The sequence below is a fragment of the Oenanthe melanoleuca genome, chromosome 4, assembly GCF_029582105.1.
Source record: "Oenanthe melanoleuca isolate GR-GAL-2019-014 chromosome 4, OMel1.0, whole genome shotgun sequence".
Classification (NCBI taxonomy): domain Eukaryota; kingdom Metazoa; phylum Chordata; class Aves; order Passeriformes; family Muscicapidae; genus Oenanthe; species Oenanthe melanoleuca.
The window spans coordinates 3,499,085-3,516,508 of NC_079337.1; the positions used below are offsets into that span (position 1 = coordinate 3,499,085).

The 17,424-nt window shown below is 41.2% G+C and overlaps 1 protein-coding gene across 2 annotated transcripts in view; it reads right to left on the reverse strand.

Moving 5' to 3' along the window:
• Positions 1-12,359, reverse strand: part of SEC24D (SEC24 homolog D, COPII coat complex component) — a 40,590-nt gene extending 28,231 nt beyond the window's left edge. The window contains exons 1-8 of one of the 2 annotated variants that reach the window (XM_056489960.1): positions 12,252-12,359; positions 9,184-9,366; positions 8,181-8,307; positions 6,658-6,806; positions 5,047-5,319; positions 4,178-4,299; positions 1,421-1,532; positions 218-345 (exon numbers count right to left, since the gene is read on the reverse strand). In XM_056489960.1, coding sequence (XP_056345935.1) covers positions 218-345; positions 1,421-1,532; positions 4,178-4,299; positions 5,047-5,319; positions 6,658-6,806; positions 8,181-8,307; positions 9,184-9,322 — 1,050 coding nt within the window. In that variant the 5' untranslated portion in view covers positions 9,323-9,366; positions 12,252-12,359. Of the gene's footprint in view, positions 1-217; positions 346-1,420; positions 1,533-4,177; positions 4,300-5,046; positions 5,320-6,657; positions 6,807-8,180; positions 8,308-9,183; positions 9,367-12,103; positions 12,223-12,251 lie in introns of those variants that run through there. The other variant, XM_056489959.1, reaches the window with a different exon arrangement.
• Positions 12,360-17,424: the final 5,065 nt, after the last annotated feature.

The window sequence follows — 17,424 nt, forward strand, 5'->3', positions numbered from 1 at the left end:
TGACAAAGCTGGCATCTGGGGAAACAGCAGGAATCCTGGGGAATCACTCCTGCACCCTTTCCAAACCAAAACTTCTGTCCTAAGTTAGACCATGACCCAAGCCCACCTCAGTCTTCTGCCACTTCTTTAGTGGTACCAACTGACAGTGAGACAAACCCCCTCCCCAGAAGAACAGCCGTGCAGCAATGTGGAGGCAGAGCAGGCAGGTGTGCCCTACCTCGTTGGGCGGCACAGCAGCGAAGGGCTGGATGACAGCTGCCAGGGGGATGCGCGCCTGCCTGGCCATGTCCGAGCTCACCGGGAAGCAGTAGGTCGTGCAGCGGATGTACCGCGGGCTGGCGTGGCCTGCAGGGCACAGCAGAGCAGTGAAAGGCTGCCAGGAGGAACCTGCCCACCCCACACAGCAGCTCAGTAGAGATTACTTTAAAACATCCCATGTCTAGGATCTTAGAAGAAAATATGGATGATATCCCAGTGGACATGTCAACACTGTACAAAAAGCTTTAGAGGCAGACTGATCTACTTTAAGACCCATCTAATGAGCTACCTCTGATTCTGAAAACCTATACTGCAAAATACAGGGTGGAAAGTCACCGCCACACTTCCAAGAGGACACTCAGCTCTGGTGCCTCAAAGAGAAATTACTGTGCTGCAGACAAGAGCACTAAAAGGAATTCAGAAACCAGCTTCCTGATGCTCCCATTGTAACCAGCTAACTGCAGTTTCCTGAAAGGAATTTCTTGGATCATCAGAACAGATCTATCCCATTCTTAGATAATGCGAAAAAAATCTTGGTGTGTACACTTTATACAGTTTATCTTAGCATTGATAAATTACTGTTGGGCTGAATAACACTATCAGTTTAACCTGTATTAAAATACTGAGCCTGCTGTCAAGAGCAGCATCTGGAAGACTGTACTTCCAGGCTCCAGGCAGAAGCAAAGGCAGATAAATTTTTCCTTTGGCCAGTGTACATCAACTAGATAGCTTGTACGCTACCCCAAAAACTTGAATAGAAATTCCTATCTTGTTCCTAAGGCAACAAAGAGTGCTAGTCTAGTTTTACTGTTTCTTCTAGTGTCCACCTTTTAAATTTCCAGAATAATCCAAAAAGCATTTTCAACTTGAAATATAACACCCTTAAAAAATTTAAACTAAAAAGGAAAGTTGTCTCAACTACCCATATTCTTTGAAAGGTCAGGAAGAGTAGAGAAGGTGTTAAGCCAAGGTGTAAGAATTCAACTCCCACGTCCCTCCTCCTCGCTTTTTTCCCCAATCAAAGAAGTTTGCAATTTCATGTCCAATTTAGAGCAAATACCATCATTTTCAGATGAGAAATTTGAGCATTTAGTCTTTGTTTTATTTAATTATCTTAGATTTCCCCTAGAAATACTCCCAAAGCAGTAACAAGGGTGGTTACCTTGGTCCTGGATCACACAGTTGGTGGTGACGAGGGGAGGAACCTGTCCTCTTGTGTTTGTGGCATAGACCTGCCCTCCCCTGGCAGCCTTATCATTTTCAATTACTTGAATCTGAGAATAAGAAACAAGAACAGTATGAGGAAGGTAAGTCATGCATTCAGCTACAATCATGAACAGCCTAAGATCTACACTAAATAAGATTGTGGTTGAAGTCTAATTTATAAGAATTTACAATATAATGCCATGATATATTCATGCAGCTGACTTTGCTATCCAAATTCCTTTCCCATACGCTGCTCCCTGTTACTTCTGCATGATCCCTCACTCAGGTTTAAGTCTGACACTTTTCAGGATAAAACTTAAGTTATATAAAGCTGTATTTTGTTCCACACCAGAAACTGAATCACTGATACCATCATTCCTCCTCTTTCCTCAGCAACCTGGTTTAGAGTGCAGCCAAACAGCTGTGGCAGGCAAGAGGAACGAGACAGGGATTTCTGAAACTGGCTTTGCCACTGCTGCTGGTACCTCATGGAATTGTGTCTTTACACTGCACATGAACTTCTAATAATAGCTAGGGAACTTCAGAAGCCTCTGTCAGAAAGCAAACAGAGAAGAAAAACTAAATTAGTTGCATGGAGTCCACTGATCAATGTCCAAGAGGTATTTCCTAACACACTGAAAACAGTCTGGAGCCTATAACTTTTTGTACTGCAATTTAAATATACAAGACATTCCTCAGAGAGCTTGTTAGATCTTCTGCTTGATGATTTTTCCCTGCCTCCTTGGCTTGTATACTTATAGCTTATAACTCTTGCATTAGAAGGAAAAAGGTTTTGCTCTTAAAAGGTCCACTGGCTGAAGAAAGCAAACCACTCTGAGACTTAGCTCTGCAAAGGATCAATGTGCCACAGGATTCTGCAACTAACTGACTTAAATATATCATTGTTCTTGAACATAATTTTTGACAAAGTCCAGATGCGAGTTTTCATAGATGTTGTCAGGGTACATATCAACATCTAACATATGTAAGAGAAACATAAATCAGCAAAATTATTACAGATAAGAAGTAAATTTATCTGGCAACACTACTATAATTTTATAAAGTAAATATAACAACAGAAATAAACATGGTCATACTTATTCCTCATTCTGAATTAGCTTTTTGTCCTTTACAGACGTTGACCCAGATCACATTTCATTTAAACACTCGTTCTGATCCTCTCTGTAAGGCTTAGACAAAACTTTTAACCTATTTTAACATGGCTGTTGTAGTCAAGGCTGTTTATGCTGTGTGCATAATTGAAACAAGACATCAGCCCATGTTTCCATGCCAGACCTCCTTCTCGCCCTGCCTTTTTTTTTTTAAATTAGACAAGATCATTTTATCCCGCTAATGTAAAAAGCATTGCACTGAAACACTAGGAATGATTGACTTAAGGGCATTTGTTATTTATACAGACACTTGATTCACTTTTCAGTTAAAAATTGCCTTTAACGAGGCAACTGCAGTTGGTACATTAACCCCTAAGGGATTATCAACAAGTGTTTTTCCAAAGTTATGCATCAAATTAGTCACTGGGTAAAAAAAAAAAAAAAATTTCTAGAAGGACAAAAGAATATCCCAATTTAAAGAAGCAAGACAGTGTCATACTAGACAGTGTGAGGCTTTTGCAAAAATGTTTTTCCTGTACAGCAAACCTGCCTCAGCAAGAAGTGTAAGATTCCTTCACCCAGACTAGCCTGCTGTGTGGTGGTGAAAATATTTTTTTAAAGTAGAAAGTTCTAGGTTGAAGCTGCTTCAAGAATTCTGGCTCTCTGAGGAGCTTTTGACCTGTCCAGATGATTGCCAGAACCACTCTAAGTGTGGGCACCAGAACAATTTCTCCATGAGTTTGGCACACTATTGCTTTTTATTCCATCAGCTGTTTCCAGTAAAGAAGTTAAATGCTGTGTGTGCCTGACCAGCCCTTTCTTTGCATACCAATTAGACTACACTATTTCAGAAAGATAGATGCAACCATAACATTGTTTTCTCTAGCACCATCCTAGGAAGAGACCCTGTCCCATCTGTGCATATTCAACAGCTGAGCCTCCTCAGCCTGCATGAAGCTTAAGCATCAGGCATATTCCAGGATACTGAAATCTTTACAAAGCTGCAGCAACTGGAAGGATGGCTCAGACAAATAATTCTGGTTGCCTGGGAACTCTTGAAATCAAAAGGTGAAGTAGCTTCTGAGCGTGTGACTTCTCAGTGTTGCCAGGACTGCACTTCAGAGTTCATGTACCTGTATTATGTACAAATCCTACTTCTGGTATCTGTTACTAAGTTCAAGCCTTCAAACTTGTCAGGTGAAAAGGAAAGGTGATAAGCTGCAGTGAACACAAGTTCTTCTGTACTGGTCACTGTCTCATTAAGAATCCTGTTGAGAATTCCTAGTGAACTATTCCTATAAAGTACTTGGGACATACTCATGTATGAGTGTCCCATGTTAGATAAAGTTATAAAACATCTTCAGTACTCAAACTAATTTCATGCACTAACTGATCCAAAACTGACAGCACAGAGTACAAAATTGCATTAATTAGAAACTGCAAGAACTAGAACATATGTTGAAAACCAAACCATGTAAGTGCCCACATATGTTATGAAAAACCTCACCAGCTAAAACAAACACAATGTTAGCATTGTCATTCCTTTATCTCAAATGCAGCAGAAAGTTCCATTTATAAAAAGTTAGAGCCACATTACTTACTGGGCTTGGAATAGAGTCAGGATCAAGCTTCTTCTGTGGTGGGCCTGAGAGCTGTGCTGGGCCACCAGGAAAAGCACCAGGATAGGACAGTTGAGATGCTGCCATCTGAGGACCATAGTTTGCTGCAGAGTTACAAATGACAGCTCATTTAAAGTATCTAAGTTCCATTATCAATGCAATGCAACTTCTGCCACGCCATTAATTCTTACTCAGCTAAGCGCAACTCCTCCTTCCCCTCTGTTTTCAGCAACTAAAAGAAATGGATTTCCATGGCTCAGTTTGGCTTTAGTTTGTGTTTTTAAAAAGTAAGAACACCAGATGTGACAACTTTGGCTCCAAAGTTTTCAGGTTTATGTCAAATAGGACTGTTAGTAGAGATTACCACAGCTGCTCACACCAGGCCATTACCTCAGTGAGAATCTCTTCACTAACATCAGTCAATGCAAACTGATATCATTAGCTGGCCTTTTGTATTCTGTTACAATCCATTATTGCTATAGAAAAGCATTTTTAAAGCTGCTTACGACAGTAGTCCAAGACAGAATGCAGCCTATACCTTCACAGAGTGTAAGAAAAACTCTTCCCCATAATATGTTGTGCCTTCATCAATTACTAACCACTAATTCTGTTTCTGATCCAAATTAATCTCCTTTTTCTTGTTGCAGTCTCAACAGATTGCTACACTTGTGAGCAAAAGCAGAGCCTGTCTCAAATATACTGACTGACAGTACACATCCTTCCCCACTACAGAAAGAGAATTCATATTTCATTTTTCCCAGCCAGCTGAAGATTCAGCCATGAATGGACACAGTTCCAGCAGTGATTGTGCCTGCACACTTTGTTTTCCACCACAGAACACCCTTCCCTACCTTGCTGTGGATGATATCCTGGCCCTGGAGGCTGTCCTGGAAGGTGCTGCAAGTTAGGATTTGGAGGGGCAGGTCCAGGCATTCCACCCTGCCTGGCCATAGGAGGCAGTGCAGGCTGAGCACCAAGGCCATTAACACTATTTGCTGGTGGAGGAGGCAGCTGTGGTGCAGGAGGCAAACCTATCTGCTGCTGGGCTGGGGGCAGCAGTCGTGGGCCCTGGAAAGCCGCCGGGTGCCCGGGAGACACGCAGGAGCTCGGAGCAGCGCCAGGACCTGAGCGAGAAATGATGTCAGGTGAGTGAGAAACGATAACCTACCAAACCTGTGTCAAAGGTGCTCTGCCTCTGCCCAAACATTCCATAGCATACAGGCAATACTGGATCCCACACTGACAGCGCTGCCTTATGGGACTCTGTGTCTGTTCACATGACAAGTCATGGTTTAAGTCTCAGCTGATTCAGTCACTTTATTTCTTCTGGCTCTATCTGCAGTAAAACCCTGCAGCTGGGGTAGATGAGCAAAGACAGAGAGAAGCCATAGTTTGACAATTCTTCACCAGAACACACATAGATCACTTTGCTTACAAAATACTACTTCATTTCAGAATGTGAAACAACATGCTTTTGCTCAATAATCCATTTCTCTTATGTGGCATGTTTCTGTTGGTCTGCTGTTTGTATTCCACCGTGACAGGTTTGATGGAAAATAAATCCACTTGATACTAAAAGATGAAACATGTGGGAATTACTCTACACACTGGCAAGGAATTGTTTGTTGTTTATATAATCCAGATTCCAATTAGAATTAAGAGGACCCTGGAAATAGAGGTTTTTTGAGACTTAAAATCTGTAAACACTTATTACTTTACAAAACTTATATTTGTTTGTCGGATTTTCCCCCAAAGAAAAGGTAATTTTAAAGAGAGTTACAAGAATAACCAATATTAGGTTTGAAGCTAAAGAAGCCATGTGTTCATATAGAAGCACTGAAAGACATCCTCTGTCACGTATGTTAACCGAAAAAAGTCTTTACATGCAAAATACAAGCCTCCCAGCACATGAGAACATTGCATTTTACCTGTTTTAAAACTGTTTCTATAATATAGGTTGCATAGTTTGAATACATATCAGCTTTTGTGGCTAGAAGTAATTTACATGGAAGCATCACACAACCATATCTTTATGGCCTACATTTGAGACGGTATAACATCAAAATAAATGCAGATAAATGTAGATTAAAACCCAAAAATGTTTAGACATAAAAAGAAAATAGTCTTGTAACAAGAGAAACTGTAAAAAGCTGAGAAAAATTAAACCCTGTGTCCATCTTATTGCTCATGCCTTGGCTATTACTGACATGTTCATCAAGTAATTTGAGAAATGACTGATGGTATAACCGAATTTCATGGAAGCTTTGTCAAACATCAATTCAGATTAAACTCAATACTACTGATTTAAGGAACTGTATGAGATAAAAAAATTTTAAGGACTTAAACCAATGATGGTGGTCAAAAGTCTCATTTTCTGTTTATACAGAAGTTCAATAAGTTTCTAATTATCATAGTTCTAATGCTTTAACTGAGGAAAAAGTCAATCAGATAAAGCCCATTACCATAGCTATTTATCTGCATGCTGTTGAGCTGGTCAGCAAGTTGTGCTGTAGAGGAAGCAGGTGCAGTATTTGGGAAAGCTGCTTGGGACTGAGGACTGTAGGGAGGATAGGAAGGTCCTGTGTTACTTGGAGGTGGAGGGCCTTGAAACCTGAAGGAAAAAATCAGTGCAGTTATGCAAAACAAACTACATCAAACAATCATAACTCTCAAAGATGTCATACCTCCTCAAGGTGAAACAATTAATTAGGACAAAATCCTAATGGAGTATGCCCACATTCTGCTCAGGAAATGTACACTTGTGTTAAAACACACAAAAGACAGAGAGATTGCACACTTGTTTAATAACAGGCAGTCCATGTTCATTTGCACAAATGTTAGAAACAAAGCAGAGTGAGTATGCCATGGCAAAGTGAGAGCAGTAATAACTGTAAGCCTGAAGACTAAGAAAGAAAAGCTTCTTAACATATCACAGCACTCCATCCTCTTTCCAAGCTTATAAAGGAAGATTCCCTACCAGGGATGGGTGAAGAAGATTAGGACAAAAATCTGTGAAGAGAAGAAAACGAAGTGAGAATCTGCTGAGTTCTCTGTAGTAGAGGAAAAAAGATGATGTGGGTAGAGAAAACCTTCATGATTATCTGATATGGAAAGCATGAACGCAAGAAAAATAGCTAAAGGAAAGAAAGCAGTAACACACACGGCTTACAAAGGTATTTTCTACCAGACTATCTCACTCTAGTAAAACAAGATCTCCAAGCTATGTCCCAGAGACAATCAATATGAATTTTCCTATGACATCTTGTAAAACTGAGGATGGTCTCAGCTATTTGAGGAGAAGTAGCATTCACTTTACTTGAAATTTTCATCTGTTTTCCTCCTGGCCTAGAACAGCAGCTCTGAGCAATTTTGGGAAAAAAAAAAAAACAAGATCAGGTAAAGAATGGGAGATCTGCAGCTGTCAGGGCAATGACTGGAAGCTACAGAAGAGAATCAGTATTTTGCTACGTCATGTCAACCTGATTCTATTCACCTTGTTTTTTCATCTTCAGGCCACTCCTACCTACCCATGAGTACATCATCGTGAACAACTGATGACCACCTCTTTTTGAGTTCTCCTTCCCACAGTAAAGGCTTCCCTATTTTGACATTAAATAACTACACAAAAACTAAGAAGCATGGAAGCAGATTAAGATTTCAACCAACTTCAAGAAGAATGTTGCTAGATGGTGTCAATTTTACTAAAACTGAAGGAGCTATGGATACACAAACTAATTTTCCACTTTTGGGGAGATGTGGAAAATAACTAATTGGCAGAATTAAATAAAAGAGCTGCATATTGACTCACTTTACCTGCAACACAAATACTGTGTAGTAAAAGCTTGGCTATCCCCTCACACAATCTTTTTTCAAAGATTTCTTTCTACAGCTTTCACCTGTCCCTGTTTTCTCCCCTTCCCATTCCTGTGTCCTTCACAGAGAGATCAAACAGCTCAGATGTCAGGTATTGATCCATTCCAGTCACCTGTGTGGTTGCTGTCCTGGTGTACCAGACCCATTCTGGAAACTGGTCTGGCTGAATTGCTGTGCACCAGGTGGTGGAGGCCCAACAGGAGCCGGAGATCCAAAAGGCACAGTTGATTTTGACACACCTGCAAAAGATTAAACACTTTAATGTAAAACCCTGTAAGAAAGAAGGAGGACAAGAAATGCAGTTGTGCAGCTCTGCTCTAACATTAAGAGTAACATTAAGCTTTGGATCACCCTCCTTAAGCAGAGGGATTGGATCACAGGTCCCTTCCAATCTCAGTGATTCTGTTGAAAAGCACAGATTTCTGGTCAGTTATAAGAGCAGATATGAAAAACTAAAAGAAAATAAAAAGGAAACAAATAGCAGTTCATAACTTTCCAGCAAAGAACCCAAGAGGAACAGTAAGAAAAAGCAATGAACAAACAGACACTTCAATTGCCAGTTTGGGGCAGTGATAATCCTCGGTCACCCAGTTACATTTCAAGGTAGAAACAAGAGGTCCCTTGGATTTCAGAGACCAAGGTAAGAATGAAAACTTAAAACAACCTTTCAAAATAAAAGCAAAAAGAGCTTCCACATGTACAACCTGCTCTCCTGTGCTGAAAATGGTTCTTAACTCAGATCTAGTATAGTGACCATGAAGAAACTGTGATTTATGTAAACAGCAGTATTGAATGAACAGCATTTCAAACTGTACTTCTTGAACTACTTTCTCTTTACAATACTCTAACATAAAAAAATGATCTGGTATGGAAACCAGTGTTTTCCCCAAGTGTTCCAGTAAGTCAATTACCAGAAGCATTTCTATCAGAATTCTGACTACATTCAGCATTTGATTAGAGTAACACAGCTCCTGCTGCCTTCAATAAGAGGTTTTAGAGAAACTGGGTAAAACTTTTTTGCTGTTTTCTGCTGCAGCATAAAACTCACACAAGAGATGCAAAATACCATAACAGAAAAGCACACTCTGAAAATAAATTTTAAGACAAAATAATACCTGGTTGAGGTGATGAATATGAGGAATTAGGATCCCCATAATGCCCATAATGAACTGAAGAACTGGGTGGCCCAAAACCTCCTATTCCTGGCTGTGGCTGGGAATATGGAGGAGCTGCAACATAACCTTGTTGACTCATGATGGCAATTTTCTCATTCCAAGTATTGTGTCCTCTTCAGGAATCTGCAAAAAGGAAAATGACACCTGCTACTATTCATCACTCTTTGTGCATTTTAAAAGGGTGTGAATTGTATTCCCCCAAAAAAATATAAAAGACACATTTGAAGGCAAAAGATGACCTGAAATCAGGGGCAAATATTGGTTTTTCTTGACAGCTTAGTTTCTTCAGCATTACCACATGCTGCATTTAAATGGGATTCACCACTCCCAAGCCCACGGACAGAACTGTAGCAATGGATGTGTAGATGGAAAAAACTCTCAAAGCAGTCCCAAACTATTCTTTTTACTGGGGAGAGCCTTGACTTCAACTACGTGTGGAAAGTACACTGTGAATCTTGCTCCCCAAACACCAGCCATCCCAAAGAACACAGAACACACAGAAAAAGCAGCAAAGGCACAGTGACCAGAGCAGAAAACTCCTCCTGGCAAATCCTTCTCCTATTCTAGCATACCTTATTTTAGAGGAAGTGTGGAATATGACACCAGTTTTCCACCAAACTTTTCACAAACCTTCTGCATCAACCCCACTCCAAGCAAGTGATGGAAGTACAGGATAGAGAGAGCTCCTAATTCTGATTGTCTCCAGCATTACTGGCACAGGCCTGAGCAGACTTTTTTACTCCAGATCTCCACAGCCTGCCAAAACTGAGCACAAGATATTTCACAAGGGAGAATTGAGGCAGTATGGCCTCAACAGCACTGTATGCTGTCCTTGCTGTTATCAGGCATCTTCCCTAAGTTTCACATCTTGATCCTGTTGTTGTTAAATAAATTAAACAGCAAACCCCAGAATCTGATAGAAAGCAATTCTGAATTTTTTCTAATGATGAGAGCATTCACAAGATATGTAATTTCTTCCTTTCAGATTTTGTTCAACAGGACAGAGTAACATTTTAGAAAACTTTCAGGAAAGAGTATCCTGATAACTGCTATCATTTTTAGAAGCAGAAAATCTGAAGAATCCTGCATTGCCGAACCATATGATTGTATTTCACCAGACTAGTTTTCAGATATAGTGCCCTTGCCACCAAGGGATCTCAAAAGTTATTGAAGTCCATAAATTAGCATTTCAGGTGTTAAATGTTCCTTTGAAATAGCTTTCCAACCACCTGTACTTCAAATTCTTTAGCTCAAGCCATGGAGTCATCTTTATACATGGAAACTGGATGAAAAATAAAACACAAATTATGCTCCAGAAACACACACAAAGGCACCTTGAAATCACAGCCCCAAGAACACACAGATAGATTTATGCTGCACTGGCTCACGTCAGTAGAGAAAAGTTCTCTCTATCAGAAAGCCCATTCCTAGGCTTCCCAAATTAAACAGGTATTTCTGAAGAAAAAACCGCAACATGACCTTACTGATCACCCACATCAGACAAGAAATCACTCTGACCTGTGTACCGGGCCTGGCCCTCCCCACACAACACAGCACAAGATTTCTGAGTTGCAGCAGTTAACTGCTTCCGGGAGTAAATCCTATGGAGTTTTCTCCTATTTATTAGTTAACAAGGTAAACACAGGGAGAAGAAAGAAGAATGTTTAATCAGAGGCTTGGTGCTGCCAGCTGTACCTTCTTCCCTCCCCCACCTCCATCAGAAAAGACGTGGCAATGAGAGCTTTAGTTGTTCCAAAAGACACTAAATTAGCATTAAGTTACCTACACAAGCACAGACATAGATATATATATTATATCTATAGAAAAGAAGATATTTTCACTTAAGAGGCAGCTGCAACAACAAACACCTTAAGCTGCAAGAGCATTCAGAGGAAATTACTTCCTCCACAGCTTACTCACACACACACACACAAAAAAAAATCTTGCCACGTCAAACTTCCCACAGGCAGTATAAACACACAGAGGTTGTGCTGAAGTGAGAGAGGAGCTCTAACCACAATCAGAATAATACAAGTTTTTCAAACACAGTTCCAGATTCTATTTAGCACCAAGGATATTTAATCTCTTCTTAGAATAGATATATATACATATATACCAACTATCACAAATTAGTGTTTTAAGGCTGTGCGAACAAACATGAGCATTTCAGAAATTATACCGCGAGGAAAGGTGTGAACGCACCACCACACCATGAAAAGAGTTTATACAGAAGGTCACGAAAACTTTTTTCTCTCTGTCTCAGCACCAGTTCACCTGATAGCCCACAACCTGAGGAACAACACCAGGGAGAGCTGGAGGACTTAATTGACCTCTATCAGGGAATAAGCTGTCACCTTCTTCAGAGCATCGCTGCACCTATGCAACGCTCCGGCGTCTCCGTGAAGGTGTAAAAGTTAACCATGCGCAAGCAGAATTAGGACAACAGAAACAAAAGCAGGCTGGAGTCCTTGGCTCCCTGAAGGAGGAGTATTAACTTTGCATTTGTTCGGAGACGCCGCGCTCCCCCGCACGTCACCCGGGCAGAGGTGCTGTCCCTCCCCGTGGCTCGCTGCGGTGACAATCTGGCCACCAGTCCCGGGGTGTGCGACACCTTTATCTCCACTCGCGGAACGCGATACATCACATATTTCATGCTGCTTTTTCGCCAACACATTGCGAACCTTTAAGCCACGAAAGCAAAACCTACATTTTTCCCCGTTGGCTGCCAAACCTGCAGAGCTTTCCTACGTTTTTTTAATGCATCTCTAACTTCCATCCCCATCGCCTGCGAGTCTTAAGCCGCCGCAACGCAACAGGTCGGGCCCCGCGCCCGGAGCCCCCGCCCGCCCCGCGGCGGTACCTGAGGCTGTGAGGGCCGGGCGCTGTGAGGGCGGCCGGAGCCGCGCCGTCCCCGCGCCGTCCCCGCGCCGTCCACGCGCCGTCCCCGCGCCGTCCACGCGCCGTCCCCGCGCCGTCCCTCAGCCGCGGCCGCCCGTTGGGACCGTTACCTGGGGCCGCGCGCCCGCCGCCTCACGCGCCCGAGTGCCACGTCTGAGGCGGCCCCGCGCGGGCCGCGCCTGCGCAGTGCGGGCGGCGGGGCCGCGCCCGCGGCCGGGCCGTGCCCTGCCGGGCGGGGGCGAAGGGCGGCCCGGGGCGCTCGGCCCGAGACAGCGCTGCCCGCTCCGAACGCCGAGCAGTCGTGCAAGAGGGATGCTCTTTATATTCCTCGTTATGTGCTTGAAAAACAGAATCACGGAATGAATTCGGGTGGAAGAGACCTGTGAGGTCATGGAGTCCAACCTATGACCGAGCACCACCACGTCAACTAAACCATGGCCCTCAGTGCCACGTCCAGGCTTTCCTGAAACGCCTCCCGCGACCGAGACTCCACCGCCTTCCCGGACGGCCCATTCCAATGTCTAATTATGCATTCCGTGAGAAATCCTTCCTGGTGTCCAACCTAAACCTCCCCTGGAGCAGCTTAAAGCTCTGTCCTCTCATCCTGTCGCCAGCTGCCCGGTAGAAGATGTGTATATGTATATTTACAACTAAACATATATTTATCTTACACATATATCTCTTACATATCTGTATGCAAAATTATGCCACCCGAATATCGACAGTGAAATATGATGCTGGTACTTTACCTGTTTGCACACTCCGGTTTTAATTACTGTTCAAGTGCATTTAAAAATGCTGCCTTGGTTACAGGATAGGTAATGTTTTTCTAATTAACAAAGTAGAAACATGGGAGTAACATGAGAGAGATTGGAAGTAACATGAGGAAGATGTATTTGTAAAGTTGCTTTCCTTTGCGATCACAAATAAACATTAATTGTGTTAAAGTAAAAAGAAAGGAAACTGGCAGATGAAAAAAAGTAATCAAAGAATCACAGAATATCCTGAACTGGAAGGGACCCACAAGGATCATCAGAATCCAACTCCTGGCCCTGCACAGGACAGCCCCACAAATCACACCACAACAAGCTGTGTAAGCCACATGCATCTGGAATTCAGGCCCCAGAGGCTTTCTTATCCTAGTTCTACAACCTTCATAAGCCTTCTGAATATACTAAACTGTATTACCTAGAGCTATACCTCAGTAATGGCTGTGACCTCAAAACAAACTGTCCAAAGCATTCATTACGGTACAAAAGAATTCTGAAAAAAACCTCCAGTGCCTTTGAAACAGATGTCAAATAGAAGATACACAGTGGCATCCTTTACATGAAAGACTGACTAGAAACCGCAACAAGCAAAGCAGGCAAGAACAAGGCTTGACCTGTTTTATTCTTGCTAACCAGAGCTGGATTCGCCACTAAATAATATCAGCTGGTTTTCTACCAGTGTTATCAGAGCCAATACTCTTGGATATGTCAGAGAAAGTCTAAAACCTTTCAAATCTCTCCCAGCTGTGTAATCAGAATGGAAAATTTCGTCCCTGAGGTGACAAGCATCAGTTAAACTGGATGTGGTTTTGGCTGCAGGGTATCAGTGACTCTTTCATAAGCAGGATGCAAACCAATGCCTTTCATCATTGCTGAGCTGCAGTTCCACCACTCACCCCTATCTCTTTTCCTGGTTATACAGACACACTAAAGTTATGCAAAACTCTTCTGAAATATCACGCTGCTGAGGAAAATAACATGTTTAAGTTTGGACATTCCCTATTTTGCCAGGGAGTCAGGCAGCCACTGTCCCACCAGTCCTGCTGTGTCTCGCTCCGAGCTATTAACAGCAAGCAGCTGTGGATAACTCAGCACTGAGGAACCATGCACTCACTCAGCCACTGAATACTCACTATCAGATTTCTCCTCCCCGAAATCAGCTCCAGTGGAACCGAAACATGAGATCAGCAGAAGATAACAAGGAGAAGCCATGGCAATGGCAGTTCTTCCCTTAATTGTGGCCCACTCTGGAAATGGATCAAGATGTCTCTATTTTTCGAGGATGCTCATGTTGTCCTTTAGCCTGGAACACTGAGACAAAAGGCATGCACCATGTCACAGTCTGGATGTTTGGAAGCTACAAGTAGGATTTATCTACTGTTTTCACCTATAACATTAAAAGTAAGTTAAGGTTTTCAATTTCAGAAACGTGGAAACATCATTAAAGATTTAAGTGTGTTATTGGTCTGGAATGTAATTTCACGAAAATGAGAATGCAGGATTACTAAACTATTGTAAGTAATTTTATTAAATCATTTTAATTAAACCATAAAATCTGAGAATCAGACTGGTTTGTTCTCCATTATTATCAGCAATGATGACCTTGCAGATTAAATTACCTTTCTTAACAGAATCAATTAGGTTGGAAAAATTTATCCTGTAGTGGTACCTATGCAATGCTGCTGAAAATGTATGTGATTTCATACATTTCAGACCTAATTTGGAGTAGCATACAGGCTCTATAGAAGGCTAGCTCAAATCTTTCAGAGACCATTATTAAATTTGTTTTTTAGTTATTAACATTTTTGAAATAATTTGAGATTGGACTGGTTCCAGAAATTACTACTGTAGGTCTATAAAAGCCCCTGCTGAACAAACCATGTAGATCTCCTGTCTCCATCTCATAGAACATCCCATTAAGACAATGTTTGTGTGATTCCAGGAAACCTAAATCCTATCCTAATCTTTTCAGTTACTGGATGTCCTTAAAATACAGCCTTGCTATGAGATGCCAGGAAGAACCAGAACAAACCTTTCTGTAGGGGAAGATGTGGGCAATATTTGGCATGTTTTTTAAAGAAAAGACTGTTTCATCCAAGGAATAGTTCATAAAACTCCAAGGATTATACATTTTAAAAGGTGCTTCTTTTTGTTGAAACTCTTTTTCTTTTATTTCATTTGTATGTCCTTCAGACAAAGCTACAGGTTTGCTTTTGCACATCAGGAGGGTCCCAAGAGCTAAAAAAGATTACTTTGTTTTCTTGTTTTGCTTACATATATTCAACTAAAATTTTCTTTAATGTTTTCCCCACTTTATATTTAAGGTCTATGAAAAACAGCTTGCAGCTTAGTGCAAGTGCTTTACAATAAAAATGGAAATTATGTTTAAGAATACTTTTTGATTAAAATGAAAGCAAGGACTTTGCTTTTTTTTCTTTATAAAAGAAATCAATCTTTGAAGGAATTATGTTCTCAAAAACTCGTGTGTCAAATTAGAAAATGCTATATGAAGAAAAGGAAAAAATGTAATATCTCAGGAATCAGAAGTGTTGTGACTCAGCTACATTTCTAATATAAAAAGCTAAGTACAGTAGAAACTTGAAAGAGGCTACATCAGAAGTGAATACTGATATTTTCATTAAACAGTCTCAAAGGCAATTAGAAAATATTGTTGGAGTGCACCCTTTAAGCAGTGCCCTATAGGGAATGAAAATGAGAACAGCCAAGGGTTTTCAGAATACCAGATTGATGTAGGTGTTGTTATTCAGGGAAAACAATACAGGAATGTTAAAATCCTGGGCATACAGTCATTGCTGTATATTTTAAGTAGCCCATGTTAATAGATAATGTAAATTCCTATTGCGACTGTCCACTATCACCCATTTTAACTCAAGCATGGGACCACAAGAAAGGAAGAATTCATTCCTTACTGGTTTGTTGGGGTTTTTTTCACTAAGGTAACTCAGGCTGTGGATCAGAGCACCCAGAACCACAGTGGGTCCTGGCCAGTGGAGGAAGCCATTAGGGATTGCTGAGCACAGATCATGCCAGTGAATCTCCCTTTTTCCTTCTGCTGAGTGCTCCAGAGAGATGGTACAGCTGTGCTACCCCTCAGGCTGCTTCCAGCATAAAGACATCCTGGCACCTCATGCTCATTAAAGTTTCCAAAGTATTTTTAGATGAGAAGAAATGTAAATCCAATTCCAATTCATAAACTTGAACTGTTTATCTGAATTCATCTGCAAATTCATTTAGACTGATTATACATTCTATTCCCTGCTGTGAACTGGGATGTTTTGTTGGTTGCTGGTAAGCTTTAGAACAGCTGCACTGTTTCACCCTGGAAATGGCTGAATTTTGGATGGGAGGACTGGGAATGCTTCACTTCTTCCCTGCCCCAACCCTTTAAAGCATAACTGGCAACTGGTAAGTCCACACTGACAGCCCTTGTTGTCTCCATGCTCCCTAACTCCCTCGGAGGACAAAAATCAACCACCACAGAGGGCATTCACTGCCTACCTCAGAGACTGATGGTAGAGTTTGCTGGCATATCTGCAAAGAAAAAATCCTATTCAGGCACGAAAAACAATATGCAAGTGACAGAGTACTTAATGGTATTACTTGCTTAGGAGAGACTCTGGGTCTTGAGAACGGGGCACTTGCCTTGATCCTGATCTCCTGTTAAGTTGGTCCCTCTTAGCTAAAACTACTTTCTTTCCCTGAAACTCAGAAAACAGAAATTTTTATAAAACACTTTATGGTCCACATGTGGTAAGTTCTATACAAGCCACACATTACAAAAACAAATGTGCTTTATAAAAATGACTGTGGCTGTTTTCTTTCAAAAAATACTCCCTGGCTAGGTCAAGCCTCTGGATTTCCCAATATCTGCAAACTGTGAGACTCCTCTGCTTACTCTCACTGACTGTTGCTATTTTGGTTTTCTAATGAAATCAACATTCTGGCAACTCGATCTGGAACATTCACAGGAGATAGATGTGGTGTTCTGAGAAAACTGCTGTGATGTTTCAGTTGGGGAATTCCAATTATTTTTTTAATTCATTTACTACTGTCTAAGATGCATGAGAGTGAGAGATTGCACTACCTGTTCTTAACAAAAAAAAAAATAAAAAAACCAGACTTGATTATCCTGCTGTAATTGCTACATAATGAACTGTAACATAAAAACAAAGATGAGGTCTTAGTATAACCTGATTAATAATGTATCACTTAAAAAGCACTGTGAATAAACATTAGGCCACCAGTCTGAAAGAACAGCCTGAAAGAAAGTTAAACCATCCTTTCTGTGTTTGCTTGCTGAATGTATGGAATTTTTCAAACATTGATAATTTCACTTTTACATTCAAAAGCATCTTAAGCAGCTTTTTTTACATTGGCTTTGTTTCCTGCTTGTGTTTAAAATGTCTGATATGTTAGTGGAATCTTGCTACAGAACAGTACTCAAACTTTTTAGCAATAAAATAGAATAGCTAAGCGAGTTCTTCATAACAAA